Source organism: Homalodisca vitripennis, chromosome 1, assembly GCF_021130785.1.
Source record: "Homalodisca vitripennis isolate AUS2020 chromosome 1, UT_GWSS_2.1, whole genome shotgun sequence".
Taxonomy (NCBI): Eukaryota; Metazoa; Arthropoda; class Insecta; order Hemiptera; family Cicadellidae; genus Homalodisca; species Homalodisca vitripennis.
The window spans coordinates 13774315-13799272 of NC_060207.1; the positions used below are offsets into that span (position 1 = coordinate 13774315).

General features: G+C 31.1%; 2 protein-coding genes across 5 annotated transcripts in view; one reads left to right on the plus strand and one right to left on the minus strand.

The window, feature by feature from the left end:
- The window catches only part of LOC124357434 (protein Daple-like), a 226548-nt gene extending 219936 nt beyond the window's left edge, over window positions 1-6612 (plus strand). The window contains exon 9 of the mRNA XM_046809243.1: window positions 84-6612. Within this exon, the coding sequence (XP_046665199.1) occupies window positions 84-534 (451 nt within the window). The 3' untranslated portion in view covers window positions 535-6612. The remainder of the gene's footprint in view (window positions 1-83) is intronic.
- The window catches only part of LOC124357442, a 39495-nt gene continuing 21004 nt past the window's right edge, over window positions 6468-24958 (minus strand). For 2 of the 4 annotated variants that reach the window (XR_006921945.1, XR_006921947.1), the window contains 5 exons: window positions 22184-22245; window positions 19777-19879; window positions 18674-18768; window positions 11519-11764; window positions 6468-7123 (listed from right to left, as the gene is read on the minus strand). Coding sequence is in view for 1 of the 4 variants with exons in the window: in XM_046809265.1 (XP_046665221.1) it covers window positions 11613-11764; window positions 18674-18768; window positions 19777-19879; window positions 22184-22245 (412 nt within the window). In the remaining 3 variants the exon portion in view is untranslated. Of the gene's footprint in view, window positions 7124-11514; window positions 11765-18673; window positions 18769-19776; window positions 19880-22183; window positions 22246-24958 lie in introns of all 4 variants that reach the window. The other 2 variants (XR_006921946.1, XM_046809265.1) reach the window with 2 other exon arrangements.

Below are 24958 nucleotides of genomic sequence, written 5' to 3' on the forward strand. Positions count from 1 at the left end.
AACACAGCAAAATGGTACTTGTATTTTAATATTTGTGTGTGTGTCTGCTTAATATTTTTAGACTAATTATGCGATATTTTCAGCAGTGGCAAGAAGCTGTTCTCGTGTTTCGTGGACACAAGGAAGCGTTCAAGGTCCGCCCAAGGACGTCACAGCTCCACGTGGTCTGACACTGATGGTTTGGCGGACCGGCTGTCTGAACTGTCCCTGGCAGTGCCCCCCTCTCCTCGCCCCTCTGAGTACTCCCCCTCACCACTCCCCTTCAAGCACATCTCGTACATAGACGAGGGCAGCAGCAGCAGTAGCGACGGTGAGGGAGAGTGCGAGGGTCGGGGCTATCCGCAGACCGACGCCAGCACCACCAGTTCTGCTCCCCACGCCTTCTCCTCGGACAGCGGGTTCTCCTCAGAGTTGTGCGACTCCACCACTCCTGCCCACCACGGCACCCGTCTCCACCGTGCCACCCGCTGGACATCCTCCTTCCGCAAGCTCATCCGGAGAGTGTCCAAGCGTCAGCTGAATAACACCACCTAGACACTGAGCGTGATCCTTCTCGTACTTGCCAAACTGTCATTGGCCCTTCTCAGTTTCGTTAGCTCGCAACGGAGGGGTTGTTATCAGTACTTAATAGTTTTAGCCTTTTCCTCCAATTGTTTTTCCAAGGATACATTAAGTTTATTACGTTTGGTAAATAAAAAGACAAGGAGTTACAACTTCAGGAAGTCAGCAATCCAATTAGACTTGTAACGTGAAGATACAGTTGAAATTATTCATTTTCTTGAGCATTGGTGAAAATCTTGTAAATATTCGACTCACCAATCTCACGTTTGTTCTACTGCGAAGTAAATTGACGCACAGATGGTCAAGAACGGGTTCAGCATTTCAAATAAGGAAAGTCTTGTAAAGACACCTGTTCCAAATGAAAGGTGCTATATTTACTACAATTTTCGTGTGTTTACTGGAAAATAAAAAACCCTCACTGAGAAGAATATAGTTACGAGCAGACACGTGTAGTGTGCTGTGAAGGGCTCACATGGCAGCTTGTGTTCCTTGCAGTAGATGTATGCTCATCTCTCAGTTGTGAAGTCTCCTATCGGTTGTGCCTCTTATTTCTATACACGAGTTGAGAGTATTAGTATTTTTTTGCATTTAATATATGTGTAAACCATGATCACGTGGGTTCTTTACTGATTAGTTCGCCTGGTGATGTTGTCTCGTCTCAGGTTTGTTGGCTAAACACTTTCCCTCAGTACAATACAACATTCGGCTCTCGTGCAATAAACACTTGTGCTCAATATATTGTAATAGACATTATTCACTGTAACTCTCGATTCATCTGTTTCATACCTACTGTTAGATAGATTATTTTAATGGTAGTAAAATTTAATGGAAACCGTTATGAAGGAATAAAACGTAGGTTCGAATTCAATATCTCAGTGCAATTAAAAAAAAAATGTCCCTTATTTCAAGTTTGGGAAAAGACTAGATGTGTGGCTGCCATCTTGAACCATCATATCATGATGGTGTACAAATAAGATTGTTAATTCTTAAGATACGTTTATTGTTATAAAAGTAAAACACATTTATGTTTTCAGCGGTTTTTTGAAATTGTATGTGAAAAATTTCCTCAGTATTCAGGGGATCCCATTTTGAAATTTTACAATATTAAAAAAACTGCCAGATTAGAAGCTGTTGGATCTATTATTACATGAATTTTATAATAACATAACTTAATTGTGAGGTATTGTTGCAAGCTTTTCAAAATTGTGTTTCAGAAAAACGCAAACAGTTATTAAAAAACTTGTTTGAAACAAAATCAAGATAATGATTTTGAATTCAGTCTTAAATAATATTTCTTGATTAAAAAAATATTTTACAACTACAAAATAAATGGCCGTAATTCAATTCAGTCTTTTTTCTGTTTCAAAAGTGAATTTAGTTCCACTGTCTGTGTTTTTCTGACTTTGGAATTTTGGTTGGTTTAAATTTAAAAGTTTTCAGTATTCAAGCTTTATACTAATGAATTTTCCAAAACATTTCCTATCAAATATTTACTAATTAAGTTTATATTATTGGGTGTTCAATGTAAATAGATTCATAATAGTTAAATTGCTTTTTTTTAATGTTCAAACTATAGCAGATATGGTAATAGCCAACAAAGGTGTACTTGTATATATCTGAGACATTTTTATGAGACACAATGTTTAGTACAATTATTCCGAATTTTATTTTGTTTTCATCTTGGCTGTGGAGGTTAACTCAAGTATATGAAATTATATAATATAAATATTATGTAAAATTAGAACATTTCGCATATAAAATATAGGACAAATTATTAACTACTGTTAAAATATTAGAATCAATTAACTTAGTATTTATAAATTTTAGTCTTCTTTTAAAAATAAAATCTATTTTAACTATGATAAAGGAAACCTACAATAACCTAGTTGTAGACACGCTACAGTAACAGGTGTTGTACTTAAGTAATCATGTAGTAACCGTATCATAATAGAAGCTTGAAAATTCAAAATATATACTGTAGATTAGGCTGCACAGATTAGTCATTTCTGCTAACATGTTACAAATTCCATATAAAATAGTACAAAAGTTAGTCAACTTCAAAACATATAATTAGATAATGTTAATCGTCTGAAAAGTCTACTACTACGTTTTATAAAACAGTTTAGTTGTTGAAAAGAAAAAAGTTTAGTATACATAACCTATAAATTATCATTACAATACAATACAGTCTACAAATACTACATTAATTATAATAGCTATTAATTTATTGTACATATCATTGTGATTCCTCTAACGTTTTACCTGGTGAAGTATATCAGAGCAAAATTGATAATTACACGTACTCTGATGTACGTACACACATTCTGATGTACGTTCACGCATTCTGACGTACGTTCACCAGTTTTAGGGTTTGGGGATTGTTAACATTTTACATAAAGTTGTTAAATCTGTATTTGCTGAAATTTGTATAACATCAGTTTGTTTTGGGTGTTATCTGTCTATTACTATGTTAAGATATTAAAATAATTATGAGATATTAAATTTATAAACCTCTAAAAATTATGAAACTTATATGAAAAAAGGCAAAAACCACTATAAAGTGTGTACATTACATTGTTTACATTAATTTAGGCTTTTATGAACAGTTATGTATCTACATCTCCTTAAGTTATTCTTAATTGAGCAAAAATTTAAAATGCATTAAGAATGTCCTGCTATTCTCATTCTTGTAAATTCAGTGATGGTGCTTAGCGATGATGTACTGTATTGCTGTGGGAATAATGCTTGTTTTTTAAGTTTCCTTCTAGAAAACTAAAAATATTAATGCATTGAAATTTTATACTTGTGCAAGAGAACACAGGTTCTTCTGCAGAAAGAATGAAAAGTCGTGAATGACTAATAGACTGTTACAAAATTTGCATTTTTTTATGGTTTAGTATTTATTGCTCTGTTTGAGACTGAGTATAAATACTACACAGGCCAACCATTTTTTTACCTTATTCTACTCATTAATTCACTTGAACCTTTACAAGGAAACACTTTTGTTTGTGCTAATGTAATTTTATTGGAATATTTTTAAGGGAGTAATAAATTGTTCAACATTTTCGTTCAAGGCATGAACAATTGCCTAAAGTATTCCAATATTTTTTCAAACAGAACTGTCAGTAAAAAATAAACTAGACATTTTTCAGGTTATAAAATGTGTTCAGGAACACTTATAACACTTTTAATAAATGTAAAATATATTTTAAAGTATACAATTTCACAAAAAAGAGAGAGGCACTATATTTTTATAAAAATGTAGTGGGAAGTTCATTAACACTAAGTACCAACCTGAATTAGGATTCTTGACATTGTGGTTTAGTCTGTTACTGATTACATTTGTTGTATAAATCTTTATTGATATCTGTTAAATATTAAGATGTATTTACTTAATTCAGCTCTTAATTGAAACTGTTGGTTGGTTAGTTTTTAGATCTTTTAAGATGTTACGTCTTAAGATGGTTTGTCAGGGTTAGTGCAGAAAATCACTACTGATACTTATCTTATGTCCAGTTTTAATACAGTTGATTTTTAATCGAAATTGCTAACCAAATGTTACTAGTTTCTAAAATGTTTATATGTTGTTTTCTGACAATGAATGTTGAAATATTGTACACCATTGTTCTAAACAATGAGCGTTCAGGGTTCCGCTTCAGTATTTCAGTGCTTGAATAGTAAAATCGTTACATGAAAACATTTCATGTTCACGAATAGTAAAGAAGTGGAATAATACTACTGTGTTTGCTAAGAATTTAGTGTTATTGTAAGATTAACGTTGTCGAGAGACAGATTCTGTAAAGACTGAGTCGTCAGACATTCCTCCACTGTATTTACATTCCTCAATGTTTTATCGCTTAACCTGTATGTAATGTTCCGCTGTGTTGGATTTGTTGGTGTGGTAAATGTTTGCATGAAGAAGCGTAAAACCGATGTCGTAGTGGAATTTTTCTTTCGTTTCCCATTACAAAAACCAATTTAGTATTGCAAAAATTAAATTAAGAGATATTCAGTAAGAACTTGAGCTATTGTAACGCCAATTTATTTGCTTTTAATTCCCTCCAAAATATACTTATTGAAATTAAATATTTTAGGGCTCCTTTTTGTTAAAGGTAAGTTTTTCTAAACTCCATATTTTAAGAGACAGCTGTACTAGCGGCCATTTTGGCTTTAGCTCCATAAGAATGTTGTAAAACTTCAAAAAATTTTAAAAATATATGTACCCAAATTGTTCCGTTATAAAACTCCATTAAATAGTTTTAACCACATAACAAGACAAATAAACTTTGTTTCAATAACTATTTTTTATATGAGCAACTTTGAAATTTAATACATGACGTGCAATAAATGTACTACCCTGGAAAATACTTTGAAAATAATGTTTATTGAAATACTACACAAGTATATTGAAGAACAAAACGCGTTATATGTACAAAATTAATACATTTCTCAAAATAATTGTGTAATAAGTTACTGTTTTATTCGGAGTTGATGATGTTCTCAAGTTAAATAGTATTTTCTGAAGAAAAGCAATCAAATGGCAGAGAAAGAAATTAAGCTCCAACTTCACGACTTTAATGAATTTCCCATCAAAAATATTTCAATAGTATTTCACAATCTGTGGAAATGAATTGTGAAAACAACTAGACAATGAGTTAATGGGTTTTGTTTTGGATTTATTCTCACTGTTTTATTGCTATGAGGTTTTCATTTCTTTCATTTTAGTATAATTCATATCATGTTAATTAGTCAAAATGATCTCATCTAAAACAACTAAAGGATAAGAATTTGAACTAAAATTAACCTCCAACTCTGGTGGAAAAGTGATTGTATGCACATTGGTTCTGGCTTAAAATGAGTTAATTATGAAATCACCATTTTGTATTCTTACCTCTTCAGTTACATCTTTTTTCTAATGTTATGTTGGTACCGTATATTTAAAAAAACGTAAGTTGTGTGGGAGTTAGTCCCCCTGATATTTTTTACAATAGAATATTGAAAAACCCTCTTATATCACTTTCCTTGGTCTTTTAGATAAATTAATTAGGAAACTTTTTCATAAACTTAATTTTTGTTACTGATGTCCTTATTACATTCTGAATAAATAAACCAATATCACTTCTATCTCCCATTTCATTATTTTAAGTGCTTATGTATCCAATATATTCTGTAAAGATGGGCAGTAGTAGAGTTTATAAATAAGAAATGAAAGAAAACTTGTTTGTATATAACTTTTAAATTGTACAGAAATATTTGCCCGTAAAAATAACTTAGTGGTAATGGCAAAAAATAGGCAAGTTGGTTCTTAGTTCTTGATATTTAATTTTTTAAGGAAGTTGGTGTAAAGTAGTAACTACCAATGAGCTTATTAAAAGTTTTACCATAATTATTTATTCAGTATGGTTTCCTGCAAAAGACATTCCTAAATAAATCTGACTTTAGAATTTAAATGACCATGTTTTTTAATGTTTGCCCATTTAATAAATTTTATAGAAGCTTTGTTTGAACTTGAACCTTTATGTTTTTCTTCTTGTAGTATTAAATAGATCATTATAAAGTTCTACCCAGAAACTATTTCTTGAGCATACTCTAATAATAAATAGTTTGTTGACATGTATTTGTTGGTTTTGCAAACCCTAAATCGTTTAGAACACAATCAATTTATTGCTAGTTTTATTGCATATGTAATTAATTTAGCAACTGGTGGTAGAAGCATGGAGTCCAGCCTCAATAACTTGTATACCATCTGGCTCTCTGAGAGCCTCAATGATGTTGAGGCCCTCAAGAAGTGGTTTGAGTTAATGAGGAACTCTCAAGTCGGTCATTTCACCACAGCTCAAGTAGGGCGCTCGGCGTGGGCCTGGAAATGGAGCGTCTCCATACAACGGGTTTACTGAACACACACATTTACTGTAAATAGAACATTTATTTAAAATACAAAAATCCAGATTTATTAATATTAATGGTTTCTTAACATAAGTAAACCTTGGAAAGTGTAACAAGGAATATTTACAACAATTTGTTAGAATAAAATATTGTTTTAAGTAATAATAGTGTCTTAATTATTCTATAACCTCTAACCACATTTCTGTGTCTCACTAAATCAGCTATGTACAATCACATTTCCAAAGGTACACTAATATCAATATTTAGTTGATCCCTGCGACTAATCTGTATTACAAAACCAAGTTCTCTTACTTATAAAATGAAAAGGACAAACTTAATGTCTACCAGTACAAAATTAAAGTCTAAAATACTGTACAGAATATATTTGGAGCTTATACAGGAAAATATATTTTATCTGTACTAACTAACATTAGTTATAAGCATATTGTATGTACAATTTTTCAGTTTTTTAACAATTGGCTTGTACTAACGATATTTAATTTCTCTAAACCATGAAAAAAATAAAATTGGCAAAATATGAAATTGACAAAGCTGTAGACTAAGATAACTATATTTCAGGCATCAGGTGGGTGCTCGATAAGTTGCAAGACTTCAAAGATCACTTCATTGTGGTACATGACTCCTGCTTGGTATTCTAGTGGTCTTGAAATAAAAACTACGGGCACAAAAATTACATTTGTTTACACAGAATGAAATCTGAATAATTAAAATTAGTGGATAGTTCCAACTTTTCTAACAGTCTTGTCAAGTATATGTTAAAACATTGAGGTTATTTTGATAACAGTGAATTTTGTAATTCGTCATTTTTACACCCAATGTACCTTCTAGGAATAATGAAATACACCACTTCACTGCAGCTGTGCACATGGCTGCAAGGGCCATATTTACTAGGGAGTCAGTGATGTTGTTGGTGGGAATATCTGCTTCCCTACGATGTCTGCAATTTCAAAAAATTCCAGTGATAATAATAATTTATGCTTAAAAATAATAAGTTTACAAAAAGAAGAAGGGTAAAAGTGGCTTGATTTTACTACAGGTCAAGCCAATCACAAAAGTAGACTTTGCAGAAGCCTTGGATATTTTTGATATAAACATAATTTATAAATTTCTTAATAAATAAATTTTTTAGTGTAGTGGTATAATATTTACACTGTCTTCTTCTTGATCTAACCTTGAGGAAAAGTTGTTAAATCCTATCATGTTTTAAATTAATTAAACCAATATCTCCTAATATTTATTTCAAGAGATGGCTTGGAGTATTTTCTACTCAAGGTTTTTAAATGTAATACAACAGAACATAATTTCTGTTATCAGAAAAGTCAACATATGAAGAAGAAGTGTAAAGTTCGGTTGGAACGGAATGGAAAACTCGTGTGTTGTTAAAGCCCATTTACATTAATATTTTAGTCTTTACGGTTGGCAATCAAGAGAGTAACACTGTTTTATGGGGTTTCTTTTGACTTTTCAGTCAGTCACATTTATAAATGTACAGTAAAGTTAGTTAGTTGTGACAATTTTATATTTCTGTTACAAATAATAGCAACTTTTATGGTTCCATCCAAGCACATTAAATTGATCGTTTTTAAATCTACTTGAAGATTATTCTTAAAATCTGTTTTACTTATTAATTTGGCAAACAGATTTAAATAATATAAGGTTTTAATGAAATTGAAGTAAAATGAACCTTTTTAATTCTAAGCTACTTATTCTCATCTTTTATAATTTAAGTTGCAATACTACATTTGCAAATTAAATCTTAATTTTTTAGGAATTATATACTTTTGGTGTGCATTTTAAGAAAATCACAAGATTTGAGTTAATAATCACAAGGCTTGTGATAAAAGGCTTTGTATTATTTATTATTTATAGCATTTAAACAATTTTATGACTCAGTTTATAAATATTACAAAAGCAAATTTACTAAAAAAAATTAATGACTAGAATTATTACTTAACTAGTATGTGAATATTTAGTTCCGGAGAACTCATTTTGAAAAAGTAAATTTTTATGATAAAAGTCAAAACAATATTTCTTGTATTTTTTACAAATGTCATTCCAATATTTAATCAGGTTTTCTTAGATGAATTCTCGTACATAACGAATAATTAATTTAATTATTCCAAAATTATCAATTAACAATTTATCAGCAGGCTAAAAATTTTGTAATTAACTTATGTAAGGAATGATTAATAAAGTTCAAAAATTTGTTTTATACATAGTTGTTTGGATCTTTTTAGTAATGCTGATATAGAGCATGAAAATCACAACAGCAGTAGAATAAAAGTATTAGTTGTAATCTCAATTTTGAAAATCAGAGTAATTAATTGTTAAATATGTTAATAAACACTATCCACCCTTAAAACACTTTTGTAGTCCACAATCCCATACTATGATTTTTATTTAATAGTAAGAAACAGCACGGTTCTTAAAATTTGATAATCTAAACAGAACGCAAGCAGCAAGCAAACCTTAGCTAACATTGCCCTCAATCAACGTTGGGAATTCTATACTCATAATGATCCAACAGAGCCAGTCATATTTGTTGATCAAAATAAAATCCAAGTCAACTTAGATCTTACTCTAAATGAGTTTAAATAACAATTGTATTAGTTATATAGTCCTATTTGTGCAAAACTCAGTAAAGAAAATTACAGCATATAAAAAACATTATGCAAACTTATCAAAAAGTTTTATTTTTAAAGGTACAAAATTATTAAAAAAACAATTTCAGTTTGGATTATATTTAGGTGAATATGTCTCACAGACACCAAAATGGCTTTGGGTTCTTTCTTTTTTAAGTATTGCAAACACATGGATGCAGCAAGGCCTATATACACATAATCTGTCTGTAGGTGTCCACTATACTTTCTTCAAAAGATTGATTTATTAATGTAAAGTGAATAAAAATTGTTCACTTCAGACCCTCTTCAATTGTTATTCAACTGTCTTACAACATTCACATTCAGTATTCTAAAGACATGAATGCCTAGAGTCTGATTTCTTCACATGATACCATAAAAATGGTTTCTTTTTGGTTGCATCAATATCTCTAAATTATTACTATTTATATTTATTTCTTTAAGTAGTAAAATTGATTAATGAGATTTATTATGATTGCATGTAAATGTAACCGATATATTACAACAAAATATAAGTGTTGGTATTAGTTTTTAGTATATTACTATTGTTATTTTATTTGTTTTAAATTTACAGCTATATGTTGTACATTCAGTAAAATTGTTTTGCTAAATGTAACAGACCAGTTACAATTACAATGGCAATATTAGAACATACTGTATATTACGTTATGTTATACATATTACACTTATTTATGAAAAGGCCAGTAGAGAACTGAGGTAGTGGTTGTGGTCACTTTATTCATTTACTCTAGTGATGATATCTAATTTCTTACATGGATTACACCAGAAGTTTTGAGATGTGAACAATGTTTTAAACATACTCACTGCCTCCAATATAATCCATACCCTCCTCCATCAATGGACTTTATAAGTCTAACTTTCCACATGTTTAATGCATCCACTTCTTTATTTTTTAAATCAAGTAAAGATTCACAAATCATATCAGTAAAATGTTAGTGTTAATCTCTAGACAGAGATCACACGTAGAAAGATTGAGTGAATGAGGTGGATGACCATCATGATTTAATTTTCCTTCAAATCATTGTAGCAGTCACTGTCCACAAACATTAGTCATTGTCGATTGTAACAGTGCAAGATGAGGCATTTGCTGAATGCAGCATTACACACGACAAATCAACTGAAATCTCTTATCTTACCATAAAACGATTTCTTGTGTTAGCAATTGTCAATTTATAATACTATAATATCGATCATTAACTTCATGGATACTGTACAATGATTTGTCAATGCAGACTGTTTTGACGTACACCTGAAATAATCTATGTTTAGGTCTTCCTTCAAGAAGGCTGGGGGAATTGTGGACCTACAAACAAAAATTCAATGTTCTAAAGGTCTTTTTAAACCCAGAATTTGACCAGAAAAGAAGTAACCTGTTTCAACAGCAAAAGTCAGTTTAATAAGCACTAATTCTGGATATAAACCAATTTAACCATACAAAATAATGGTTAAAAACCTCTTTCAATAAATCAGACACTTTTGGACAATCAAATAAGAAATATAAGAACATTTTCTTAATACATATTGTCTCACAATATCTCAAAACATTTGATGACAATCTCGTGTAATGACTTGGTAATTCTGTCAAAAAAATAATAAAATAATTGAATACAATACAATTAATAAACAATTACTAAAAAGCTGTTATAACCGATTCTATATGTTTAATGAAAAGTAGTTATCTACATTATTCTATTTTCATTACTTTAAAAATAATATTGCATGTTATTTATGTACAATAAAAATACTCTTACACAATTCTCACTTTGGTCACAACTGTACAGTATTAGAATTGAACTGTAGCATTTTTAAATCAAAAAATAGTACTGAAAATTAGCTCTATGGACCTACATTCCAGATTATTTTTTTAAATCCCAACTTCTCAAAACTGTACAACTTTTTATACTAGTACGTGATAAAATTTGAGGTAGAACAACTTTTGAGAGATTACTAAGTTTCTGCAGTATAATATTATGATATTAATACTAAATACAGAAAATCAAGTAATACCAGATTTTATGTAGTTTCTAGTACAAAAAAATAGCTGATAAATATTGATTTTGTATACAATAATATATACTGTAGTTTGTAATAGCTACAGAGGATGAGTACTATAGGCCATAAGGGTTGTACCTGAGCTGATGAATATATATATAATTGTGAAAAATACATCATGACTGCAACTGATAAAAGCTCAGTAACTCTATTCTGATCTCACAAAACAAAGTTTAATTAAACCCTCTCTCAGTCGAATTACTATGACGTGCTTCTTGCACTATTGGGATGAATTCATTCCTCTTCCTTGAGTCCACCACTTTAGGTTTAGTGGGTACCTAACTGAAGCCGTATCGGATAAGGTGGCATATCTTATTAACTAACAGACATTTACCTACATGATATCTTGGATAAATATCCACAGTAGCTGAAGCAGGTATATACAAGCCCCCAGAGCAGTATCTACAGAGTCACCTGGTCAGCGGATGAGGATCAGAGTGGTACTTGGGGCAGAGAGTCGGGGTGGATCTGTGGATGGTAACTGCTCAGGATCACCTTGTGTTTGAGAGCCTCCTCGTACGGTGGCGGACCCATGGGCAGCAGCAAGCAGGGTGGGTACAGCGGGCTCGTCCGGGCATCTACAACTTGTGGTTCAATTGAGAGTCAGTCGTAATTGTTGTAGATTACAGAGTATTGTTTAATTTTATTATAAGTACCTTCTTGGTCAATCTGATAGATTACAGATACAGATATTGTGGTCTTTGTGGGGAATAACCATAAAAAAATTATATATATATATATTTGGCAAAGAAATATTGGACTATAACTGTTACAGTTCTTATGAATAGGTATAACCATAGCTTCTTTAATTTTTTTCTGGAAAAAACATCTGCCTGAAAACTTAGAATATATTAATATACAATAAAACAGGGCAAATCTATTTAAAACCGTACTTAATAACAATCGGACTAATGCCATCCAAACCACGTGAAGTTCAATTTTTCAGAATGGATATTGCATTACATGTTTCACGTTCAGGAACTGGACTTAAGAACATGACTGTAATGCAGGTCTGTTATTAAATTTGTTTATAAGATAAAATGACATGTACTTTTTTTGGTTCCAAAATTCGTCTGTTCATCATTTCAGCTGCTTATACACAGGCTCCGATTTCAGGTAGTTCGTTCCCTGTCCACACAATATTATTGAATTTTGTGAAACTAACTTGAATTTTTGAGTGCTCACAAATATTAAATATATTTTGCTACAAGTATTCTATAAAACCCTAAAAATACTTGTTTCAAAGACTTTTATATATTTTTATTTGTTTCATTACTAGTTAATCAGAATCAGAATCTCTTTATTTACATTATCATTAAGACATGTAATGGCGTCCAATAGAATTTTACAAAGAAATATATCTTCATGTCTTTTGCTTTACAAATTAAGTTTTGTAAGTTCATAATATTCTTTCACGGTGTACAAAGGTCGTTCCATCAACCAGTTCTGGAGACTTCTCTTGAGATTTTTCCCCCTAAGCCTTTTCAAATGCATCCCGTGTATGATGGCTTCTTGCTGTACTTGGTAGTGCGGTGCGGAGGGAGAATGAAGTCTGTGGCCCTCCTGGTGTTATGTGAGTGTAAGTTCTCACCTCTTTGATTTGCCATACAGTCTGCATCTGTTACCACTGAGAGGACATATATACCTACAATGGACAGTATTTTTAGAGACTTAAAATCTCCTCTGCAGCTGTCTTGTGGATTTAGATCTGCTAGAATTCTGATGGCCTTTTTTTGTTGGATGAGAATTTTGTTCAGATTATTTACAGATGTTCCTCCCCACACCGCAATTCCATACCACAAATGAGACTCAACAAGTGCAAAATAGGCTGTCCTTGCTGCCTCAGGCCCTGCAATCCACTTCATCCTTCTGATCACAAAGATTCCTGTGCTGAGCTTTTTACACAGATTATTTATGTGTGCTGTCCAAGTGAGTTCACAGTCGATAGTTAGACCAAGTAGCTTTACTTGTTTCTCTTGGAGAGTATATGTGCTTTCTAACACTAGATCATGCTTCCTACTAAAATTTGTGTGCATGGTTTTTGAAGGGTTTATAGCCAAGTTGTTCTGCAGGCAGTACTGAATTGTTTTGTTTGTTGAGCATGATATCTGTGAGTACATTTCTTGTGCATTATCATTTGCCAGAACCAATGTCGTGTCATCGGCATACATAATAGTTTTTATGTTATTGGTGCCAAGGTATATAGGGAGGTCATTTGTAAACAGTACAAAGAGGAAGGGACCCAAAACTGAGCTCTGAGGCACCCCTCTGTTCATCAAATATGGCTTGGATCTGAAAGTTAATTTCTTGCCTTTCTCTGACGTTTGAACCTCGACAATTTGACTGCGCCCTTGGAGATAACTTGCTATCCACTTTTTTGATTTGTCTTGAAAACCTAGTGTTGACAATTTGTTTAGAATCAGGTCATGCCCCAGAAAGTCAAAGGCTTTACTGTAGTCTAGTAACACAGCCGAGACATGCTTTTGTTCCTCTACCGATCTGTTATGTACTCTACTAGACTTGTAATGGCAGTGACTGTTAACACAAACATATTGTCCTTTATTGCTTTGCTGGCAAACTCTTGCCACACCTGAAGATTTCATTTTTTTATGTACAAATGAGGACTAATGGACTTAACTTTTGATTTAGGTAGAGGAGTTGCTCTCTTAGTCTCTTTTTAATCTCCTTAAAATTGAAAAATTTTCCTTTAGTGCAATTGGTTACAGTTAAGGTTAAGAATATCCTAATTGTAATTTAAGGTTTGGATTCATACTTGAAAAACTGTTTTATCTTTAATATAAGAATACACTTCAGGTAACTCTTGGAATTCTCCAAGTTCAACATACATCTGAATATGTACACTGTTTTATAGACTCTAGACTAATGTCTTCAGGGTACTACAAGCAAAATTTCAAAGCAGTGTTCTTCACTTCAGATGGACAAGTCAGTAGAAAAGGTAACACATTAAATCTAGAAACTATGAATTCATGTGCTTTTTTCCTTCTTGCCAAGTTTGCTAGAAGTGAGTCCATTATCTTAAAGAACACATTAATTTTCAAGTTATTTATGTCATCTAGGTCTGCTTCAATCCCACTTGTTTCATCTGCAAATTCACCTACTTTCAAAGCAGATTGCTCATATACTTGAACTCATCTGTTTTCGCTTTGAGGAATTCTTCCAAAGTTCTCAATTGTTTTACTTTTATCTTAAGATTAATATTTCATACTGCAATTTTTTAGACTTCTTGACAACTCTTTCCAAAATGTCATGCCACAGAACTAAAAGAAAAGAGGTCTCAAGGTTTTGTGCCTCAAGTCTACAAGCAGGTTTTACATCAAAGTCTTCAAATAGGTGCCTCAACGATTCTCGTATTTCTTCATAACCTTCTGCTAAAGCTCTAGCAGACTGATGTACGGATTTTGTGAAGAATTGCTTCAAAATACTCCATCTATATGTTAATACAGAAATTTAGTTATACTATTTCTGGACAAAATCGAAAACTACTAAAAAAGTGCAGCATTCTGCAGCAGCTGAACCAACAAGATTTAGTGAATGTGCTGAACATGTTATGTATGCCACAAGGGGACTCTGTTAATTTGTTCGGGCCTGAAGACCTAGGTACGGTCCTGACATGTTAGAAGCATTGTCATAACCTTGGCCCCTACAGTTCTTGATATTTATTTCAAAACTCTCAAGACAGCCAACTACAGCTTTTTCTAGTTTGGTAGTTGGTATAGAAATGTATGTAATATTCCAGACATAAATTTAATGAATCACTCAACAGGCTTTGTCTCTTTTAGAGGGATGTATAATAGTAGCCAACAGGTCAGGATGAAAACATTCAGGCATTGAATCTACTATGAGAGTATCACTGACAGATTACTTCATTACCTACAATTTTACCCTCATATTGCTCCTTTATTTGAGAAGGAGATACCAAAGACCAAATATGTAGAGTTTACTGGGTTCATCCTCTATTAAATGTGCATTACTTGAAGGGTAGTTTCTACACCCTTTTTGATAAATTAAGAGGCAACAACAAAAAATGTTTCATACAAGTAGTGAGATATTTGAATTTTCAGTCGACCATTATCAAAGACTATGATTAATTATGAATTGTACCATTATTCTTTTACAATAGAAAATTACAATAAAGTTTTATAGTTTAGCGAAAAAAAAGACTGTCACTAGCTAATTGTAAACTTGGCATTGGTTAAAAGTTTTGAAAAATTTAAACAAAATAGATCTGTTTAGCTAATCTTATGGTCCAATTAAATTTAATAATTCAATAATTTGAACTTCAAACTTAAAAAGTTTATTAAATTTGAACATCAAAGTTAAATGGATTTTTTATCAGTGGAATTTTTTGATAGCCCTTCCAGGTCGGGTTTAAGCTATAAAGACAAAATAAAATTCAGAGTTTATCACTTTAAAAAGTAGTTGCTTCCTTACATTATTACAAAATAGAAAGAAATACTGTGTCACACTTATCTAAAAAGTAATTTAATCTGCCTACATCGATAACTTACAGATTGTTTGATTTATAGATCAAACGTAGATATAATAATGCCATGAACCCCAAAATGAATGTATTTTAGCAACATAAAAGATACAGAGAAGTTTTAAAGTGACAGGTTAATGTAGGTTCCTAGACTTATTGCCCGTGCTGTGTTAGAGGGGAGTAGTTAGGCACCGGTGTACTATCTCTACGCGAGCAATCCATATTGTTTATATATTGATGGTAAAATGCATATATACGAAAGCGTAGGTCCCAGACTGCATTCCCGGTCTCCTGATACCGGGTTTGTAAATTTTCCACACTGGATGTAGTGTGAATGACAACATTTAAGAATATTGCTCCCGGTGCTGGAACCAAATCCGGTTCTTGTTTTGCTAAGGTGTGTGAAAACGCCCTAATATTTTGCTGTTTCCCCATTAGGGTTCACTTCTGACTGGTTTATACTTTCCAGTTAAATCTAAAATGGGTACAGCAAAAACCGATGTGTTACTTAAATCTGGGCAACCCTATGGATGTCCTGGAGCGGAGATTCTGGGGTGCAAGGGTACATCGATAGATCTATTCTACTGCTGGAGATGATTAATCGAGTTGGTGGGACTCCCTAAGGACTGTTGCTAGCCTAGGCATAAGAGCGCGCCACTCCCTGCCAGCTTTGAGTGGAGAGAGGCTTGCTTCACCTTCTTCCGAGGAGACATGATTGAGATTTATACCCGAAATCCTTCCTCATAGATCTCAACAGGAGGTGGCCCTTAGCCTAACCTTACCTATCCAGAATTACTTGTCACTCCGGAAGCAGCACAAAGGTCCTTTTAGGACTAGGCAATATTTCTAAGCTTCTTTTCCTAAGAGAACAAACAAAACAATCTGCTATATGTTCCACAAATGTGATAGTGAATTTCAACTGTTCTTTTTTTTAGGTTTAGCGTTAAAACAACAAATATTAGGATGTATGTCACAGTCAGTAAGATTCTATTCGACGGAAGTATTTTAAATCTGCATAAGCAAATGTAAACATTATTTTTTGTTGCCATAATGATGTCTGTAGCTTGCCATTAAATATAGGTACACAATGCATATTGGTCGGACACCTTGGGACTTTGGGGGTGGAATTTTAAACGTACCTAAAAAACATGCCTTTTTTTGCAAAAATGTCCTTTAGATTACATACTGGATTAACTAAAAAGTCAATATTAAAATAATCTGATTTCACTTTCTTAGCTTGACAAATATTCTAATTAAATCCAGGATAGCAAAAAGAAAAATTTGTTTAGTGTTATGATAATTATTGTATAAATGTTTTATTTATTATTTCTTCCAGGATTACATTAACACGTTCACAACGACGTGAACCCTATTGTACCCTATTGAGTACACACGATCTTTCAGAACTCGTGTACCTGATATGGTACATACTGAGTTTTCGTAAAGTATTTTGTGCGCCTGATGGGGTACATGTTGGATATGCATTTCCTTATTACATTTTTATTGTTTGCCTGTCTTGGTGGTTTTGAAAATTTGATCCCGCCCATAAATAAATACCTCAAACTATGGTCTACCTCATCAGGCGCACAATTGCTTAATTTTTAGGATAAATTAATTTTTTAGGTACTCCTTGGGGTACACATAGAAACATTGAAAAACATATTAAAATAATTGTTTGTACATCATTTTGAAGCCTACATAAAATTCTCATTATACACAGATGTTTACAAACATTACAAATTAACATTACAAAATGATTAGTCTTTTGCCATTATTATTGAAAGATTCAACAAGGAATAAAAAAGTACAGAAAATAAGCTGTCATTGTGAATGTGTTAAAATGTCAATTTAGAGTTTTCACAGTTTTGATTATTATTATGTAAGTTTCCCACACCAATCCACTTCAAAACATTTCTAGCACAATTTATAAACCAATCTTGAAGACCTTTTACTGTTTTGACAGTGGACAGACTCAATGTAAACCAGAAAATAGATCATAGTCATGACAGCCGTGCAAAACATTTTGAATCTTTATTTGATCCAAATTACATATTTTTCATAAATGGGAAAAGGAGCAGATACAGCTCTCCTTGTCACACTTAGCCAAGCCACATAAGGGTTCCAGCCTGTAGTCACCAGAGTCACCAGAACTGTACTCCCTTCCCAAGAGAAGCGCCACCCTGCTGTAATTCTTGGGACTCTGGTATGATCAAAGCAGAATTGTTTCAGCATTGCATCTGACCAATATATAACATATGGAGGTTTTCCAAACTGTTCAATTATTGTTTATTATTCATTATAATAGTATTCATTATGAATAAACACTATTATAGTTTGTGATTGTTGAATATAGTTAGAGGAATTAAAATAAGATGCTATTAGAGTTGATGAATTTGCAGTATTCATTGTGATAAAACGTAAAAAACTCACTTTTTAGTTCACAATTGAGGAATTAAAATAAAGATGCAAGTACAGTTACTGAGATTTCGGTATTCATTCTGATAAGTTATTAAATACTTTAGTACTTTAACTATTAAGGTATTAGTTTGTGATTATAGAATTAAGTTGTAGAAATTAAAATACAGATTAAGGAGAGTTAAATCATTAAACATTGTTTTAGTTTGTGATTATTGAATATAATTGACTAATACTATATTTCAATTCGGTTTGTACATATTCGTATCAGAATGTAGCATTAAATTCTGGATTAGTATTAGTCAAAAAGCAGTAAAACACAAGTAACTCAACCAAAAATAAACTATTCTTATGGGAGACCTTTCAATGTTTTGAAGCACATTGCAAATTTATTAGTAATTATTGTAAATTTATTTATAGTATTAGTACTAGTACACTAAATTCTCTAGGTACGCCCAGTATCTGTAAAACTTATTTTTTATAAAAACTTGTATTGTGCTTTAGGAAAATATCTCAATAATATTTTGGTAACTACTTTTATTTTTGGACTGATTACCCTTAAGAAGAAGACATTCACCTCTGTAAGAAGCCACCCATGTAGTGGGAGGGATTGCAGCTTCTATGTCTCGGCCTCTGAACAGTGGCCTTCTCCGCATCCTCCAAATCCTCCAGCTTGAAAACAAAACATCCACTTAGTTATTATACATTAATATTGATCTCACTGATCTTTCTACTACACTGTCTTAGTACAGAAGTATTTGAAACGTCTTGAATAAAGGTTTAAACATTCTTTACATGTAATCATTCAAGATTAAAACTTATAACTATGCATTTAATGGTAGGAAAATCATAAAATTGAGTAAAAGATTTCACTCATTCTTTAACAATTTGTTTTAAAGTTAAGGTCTATGTTTTAAAATGACTATTACTTCTACAGAAGAGTCCAATTAAAATATCCATTCAAAAGGGAAACTGAAAATGGTAAATAATTTCTTGAATATTAGAATTACAGAAATATAGAAATATAATTTAACCAGAAGAAATTGGGGGCAGAAGGCCAATTTCACTAAAAGCTCACCAAGCCAGAACTCACCCAAGAAATTTCAATTTATAACTGTAATTAGCCTATATAATCAGAAACTATATAAATTTACGACTAATAACTACCAACTGGAAGAGAACCCCCACATAGGTAGTAACACATATGAGGTAAAACCAATAAAAATTAAATAGAAATCTAGTGGCAATATCAATTTTCTTAGAAACTGTTTTCAATATGTTACTACAATATTTTGAAATTATTTTAACTCTTGACAAAATGTTTTCTAAACTATTTCACTTCCAATGTCTAGTTTGTAAGTAAATGGGATCAAAGTGTTTAATACAGAATGTGGCAGTGAAAGGCTTAAATGAATTAAGACATTATTTGTTGGTTAGTTATAGTTGTTATTACATTTTGCTAGCAATTCTAATGTTGCAAAATAAAATTTAATTTGTACAAAATCAAATAGAAGTACTTTTTTATTAAAATAGTTGGTGTAATGACAATATTATTTTTAAATTTCTAAGGGAAATTATTTCTAATATATAATTTTTGTAATTAAGAACACTAAATGATAAAAATAATATTTGTTGACGTTTTTTTCCTTATCGTAACCAAAGTATAGAAACAGTACTCACCGATCATTGCAGTAGAGTTTGAAGCCAAAATATATTGATGTTGCTGTGCCCAGAATGAATAAGCCAGGAACTATCATGTCACGAGGGGGATCAAATTTTGACCCTGCAACAAAATTTAGGACAAGACATTTAATTTTAAGTTTGAAGAATATTTATTTTATGCTATAGATATAAAACAATATTAAATAATAAATTAAAAAATAAAATTTTACTAAGGACTAGTACGTGTTATATTATTCATAAATTTGGGTAGTATCAGTTCTAGGATGGTGACTTTATTTTAATGAAAACCTATTAATAAAGCAAATAAATCCATACTTATACACATCTAATGGTGTTTGTCTGTGTGTTCGTGTGTGCTTTACTCAATCACGTAAAAACTACGGGATAATATGAGTTGATCATTGATCCCTTTATTTCTAAGATACATCAGGAAAGTCCAAGTCGTTTCTTGTTTAGATTCAATTTACACAAAATAAAATCCAGAATTAAAAAATACAAGTATATTAAATTTAAAAGTAAGAATATAAAAATGAGAAGCTATGCAGACTAAAGCCTGGTATGTGTGTCATTAAAACAAAAGTGATGTCAGGCAGGCCACCGAGCTACGCGTGTGACAATGTGTCAGGTGCGAGGGTCATCTAATCCTCTGGGGCTCTTGAGGCTACGAACAAACTATAAGTGGAAAATACACACTTTATATCAGGACTGGTCATGATCATTGTCATTGCAACGTAAAATCAAATAGTTAAATGAAGAACTGAACTCCTCTTTACTATTGGATTGTCTCGATGATTATTAAAACATTGGATTGGTAATCGAAGGGCCATGTTAAAAGCTGGCTCTATGTAATAATGTACACGATGTTTCAAAAAGTAAAAATTAATACATTTTACATTTTTGTCAATTTAAGATTTGTTACTCAAGTTCTTTTGGGTGAAAATGACACTTTTTCATCCTATATAAACTTGTCCCAAAGATGGGTAGCTTACAAGATACAATGCCGATAGTTCCAAGAAATGTTTTGTTTTTTTAATGGTTACAATGGCTATAAGACAGATGCAATTGTGGTACTTACGTAATATTTCTTCCTAAAATTCCCTTTACAATTAAGTATTAGGATAAAATAATTATTGGAAATTTATATCTATCCACTCCCCATTATAACTGTTAAAAAGTTAAAACAGACACATTTTTAAGACAAGAAGATTTTAACCACCATAGCCGCCCCTTATCTTACTCAATGGTTACCTGAAAGAATGGTTACCACTTTTGGTTGCTCTATCTGATCATATGGAATAAGATAGTTAAGTCTTTTATCGGTTGGATTTATTAATTATTTTAAATGTCTAGCCAAGACCCTGTAAAAACTCTCTAAAACATTTTCAAAATGTTTTATGTTATATTTGGATTCATAAACAAGAAATACATTAAACCTACATTTGAAGAATGTAAACCATACACATAGTTAAAATTTTTAAAGATGAACATTTTTTTAATATTAGGAGTCAAAACTCAAAAATGGATTCATTTTATATAACATTTTTATATTTACTTTACTTTAAAAATCAATTCTGAAAGTATTCATGTTTTAACTATATGGCACTGTATATAAAAACAACAGTATGTTATAAAAAGAGATCATACTATTTTAATTTATATCAATAGTCTAAGATCAAACAATCAAATACTTTTGAGACCCTATATCCCTATTAACATAGATTCAGTACATCACAAGTTTAGGATTCCCAGAGTAGATATAGCGTAACATCTCTTTAAACAATTCCAATATCAAGACGTGATTTATATTAATTTTACACACAAACAAGATTGGATACTTTTATGAGAATATTATTTATCAATACAACTAAATCTCTTAACATTAAAAATGTGATGGGCCAAAAACTTTTTGTACAGTGAAGTAGACAATACAATCACCTGAACTATAGATAAGAAAATAATCTAAGATTCTTACCAAAGAAAGAGTAATGCTCATCCAAACTTAAGTACTGTCTGTTGTGGTCATGGACCAAAAACATTTTGTACAGTGAAGTAGATAACACAATCACAGAGTTCAATCACCTGAACTATAGATAAGAAAATAATCTAAGATTCTTACCAAAGAAAGAGTGATGCTCATCCAAACTTAAGCACTGTCTGTTGTGGTCATGGACCAAAAACATTTTGTACAGTGAAGTAGATAACACAATCACAGAGTTCAATCACCTGAACTATAGATAAGAAAATAATCTAAGATTCTTACCAAAGAAAGAGTGATGCTCATCCAAACTTAAGCACTGTCTGTTGTGGTCATGGACCAAAAACATTTTGTACAGTGAAGTAGGTAACACAATCACAGAGTTCAATCACCTGAACTATAGATAAGAAAATAATCTAAGATTCTTACCAAAGAAAGAGTGATGCTCATCCAAACTTAAGCACTGTCTGTTGTGGTCGTACTCGTAGCCGCTATAAAACATAAAAGTTGGTTAGTATATAGTATAAATATTTAAAATTCAGAAAAATTTAACAATAGAAGAAGGTACAGTGTTATTTTAAAACATTAAACTTAATTATAATAAGGATAAACTTACATAACATGTATATTTATGATTTATTTTCAAATTTTTACAAGTAACAAATTATATTAGAGTAGGTTAAAGCACAGTAAATTCTCTGTATTTAAATTCATATAGTTTATGAAATACCATTCTTCAAATCTTCATAATGCCCTTCTATAACAGAGGTATTGTGTAAGTCCATTGTACTCTATTCCTCCCCTCCCCTCCCCTCCCCTCACCACCCCTCTCCTTGCTTTGACTAATATTCTATGAGATGTTTAGTCTATAACCCAATTAAAGTACATCAAAATAAAGTAGTAGTAGTAGTAGTAGTAAGTATTTTAAGTAGTGCTTTAAATTTTGAACACATGAAATTTTGAACCCCTGCACCTTTCTGCATATGGAATATACGACTGTTATAGATCACTAGTTAATAAAGTTTGTAATATATTTTGTTCACCCTTAAATATCACTAAGCCAAAGATGGCTTATTTAGGAGAAAGTTAAAATTTATTCTTTGAGGTTTGTTATTGACGATGGAAGGATTGTGAAGGAAACTGGATATTTCCAGACATATGCCATTTTTCAACGATACAATACAATCAGTAACATTGTTTATAGTTTTTTCTAATTTATATTTAAATATTGGAACAATATTAAAAAGTTTGATCTTTTTTGTCCAAAATGTATCATAAAGAAAATAAATATCTGATTAAAATTACTATGCCAGTGGTAGAGAACATCAAGCCATATGGAAATGGAAACATGTTCAACTGCAACTCAGTGCAAACTAGCTACTTGAATTCATCAGTGACAAATCAGCGAGGAGGATGCCGTCATCGCATGACATTGGAGGTTGAAAAAACAGCCCTCTATTGAGGGCTGTGCCAAATTAGTGCAAAAAGACCAAAAATTATTTTTCACTTTTTTATGTATCCCATGCTGCTTTTAGAATATTTCTTTTCAAGTTCACAAGAAAATGTCATAACTTTTGTGTTTTATTAACTGATTTTCTTTCCTTAATGTTTCTGGAGGAGGGAGAATATTATAATTAAGCCCCAAACATTTGTTGGAACCCCAAGCAGCATTCTTCTCTTCCTTAGTACATAAATATTTTTTAAGAAAATGTCTTAATTTATTTATTATATTTTAGTTTTAGCTGTTGAAAATTTAATTCTATCATATATTTGGCCCATTGTATGTGCAAAATCATATGTTCACATAAATATCACAGTGATATCAAATTGATCTATGCTTATATTTTAGATTTTGCAGACTCGTTCACATCTCTTTGCTTATTGGCAAGATAAGAGCCAATAAGCCATAAGAAAAAATATTTCAGACCCAATTTCTTTACACCAAGTAACAATTTTAAAATGTTAATTATTAAAAAATGACTTAATATCAATTATTTATAATTGCTAAATATTACATGAATTGAAATTTATTAATTTAATATATTTATTAAAATTAACATTTTACAACCACATAAACTTCTTATAGAAAACTTATTTTAGAATGATTCAATCTACTTTTATTTTCAAGTATGATTCAAGTACTAATTCAGTTACCTATATCTAAAATCTTTTAATAGAATAAATTTTATAACTATGATATAATATTAATAGGTTTTTATTTTTATAATAACACAGTTAATTTTATTGACTTGCAAAATTGCAATTGATTAATAATTATTTAACATTAGATTTACAAAAAAGTATTTAACAAAGATTAAACCGTTTAAATATATTTCATTGAAGGAGGAGATCTTCTTATTGCAAAACACAATTTTCTATTATTTGATAAAAGAAAATTCTAATTCCAATAACTTTATTTTTTCACACGAGTCCTTTCGACATCAAAGATGCCATCAGGTGTGAATCAACAATTTTTAAATAATATAAATATTTTATAATTTTAAACAATTATCAGCTGAATAAATAATTTAGTTAAAACATAAAGATAAAATATTAAACAATGATTTTGGACCAATTCAAAATTCATCCTTCCTTTAAAATATAAATGAATTCTTTTTGACCCAAACTTTTATACATATATTAATATTTATTTTATTTCATTTTTAAGTAAACAAATCTTGTATTAAGCTTTATTCAGCAGATAACTGTTTTAAATTGTAAAATATTTATATTATTTAAAATTGTTGACTCACACCTGACAATGGCTCTTTTATGTCGAAAGGCCTCGTGTGAAAAAATACAATTATTGGAAAATTGTGACTTTTCTTTTCAAATAATAAAAAATGTTTAAATATAGTTTTGATAATTTTATGCATTGTAAATTATATGAATGGGAAATCAAAATGACTTTTTCATTAGCAGAAAGAATTTCGTAATATTGTCAATAAAACTGATCAGGGGTTCATCACAAATTATGAAATTTAACTTCATAGAAAGTAATAAATTTAAATCACAATTATATTTAATTTGTAGCTTTCACAATATATTTGGTAATACAAAATTATCCTATGTGACAACAAAAACTTATAAGTAGGCTATATACAATTGGTGATTATGCAGATTGAGATAACCCCTGACATTAAACGCTGGTTATGTCCCTGTAATAGTTGAGGTCATACCTTACCTTTTACAAGCGCAGGCATT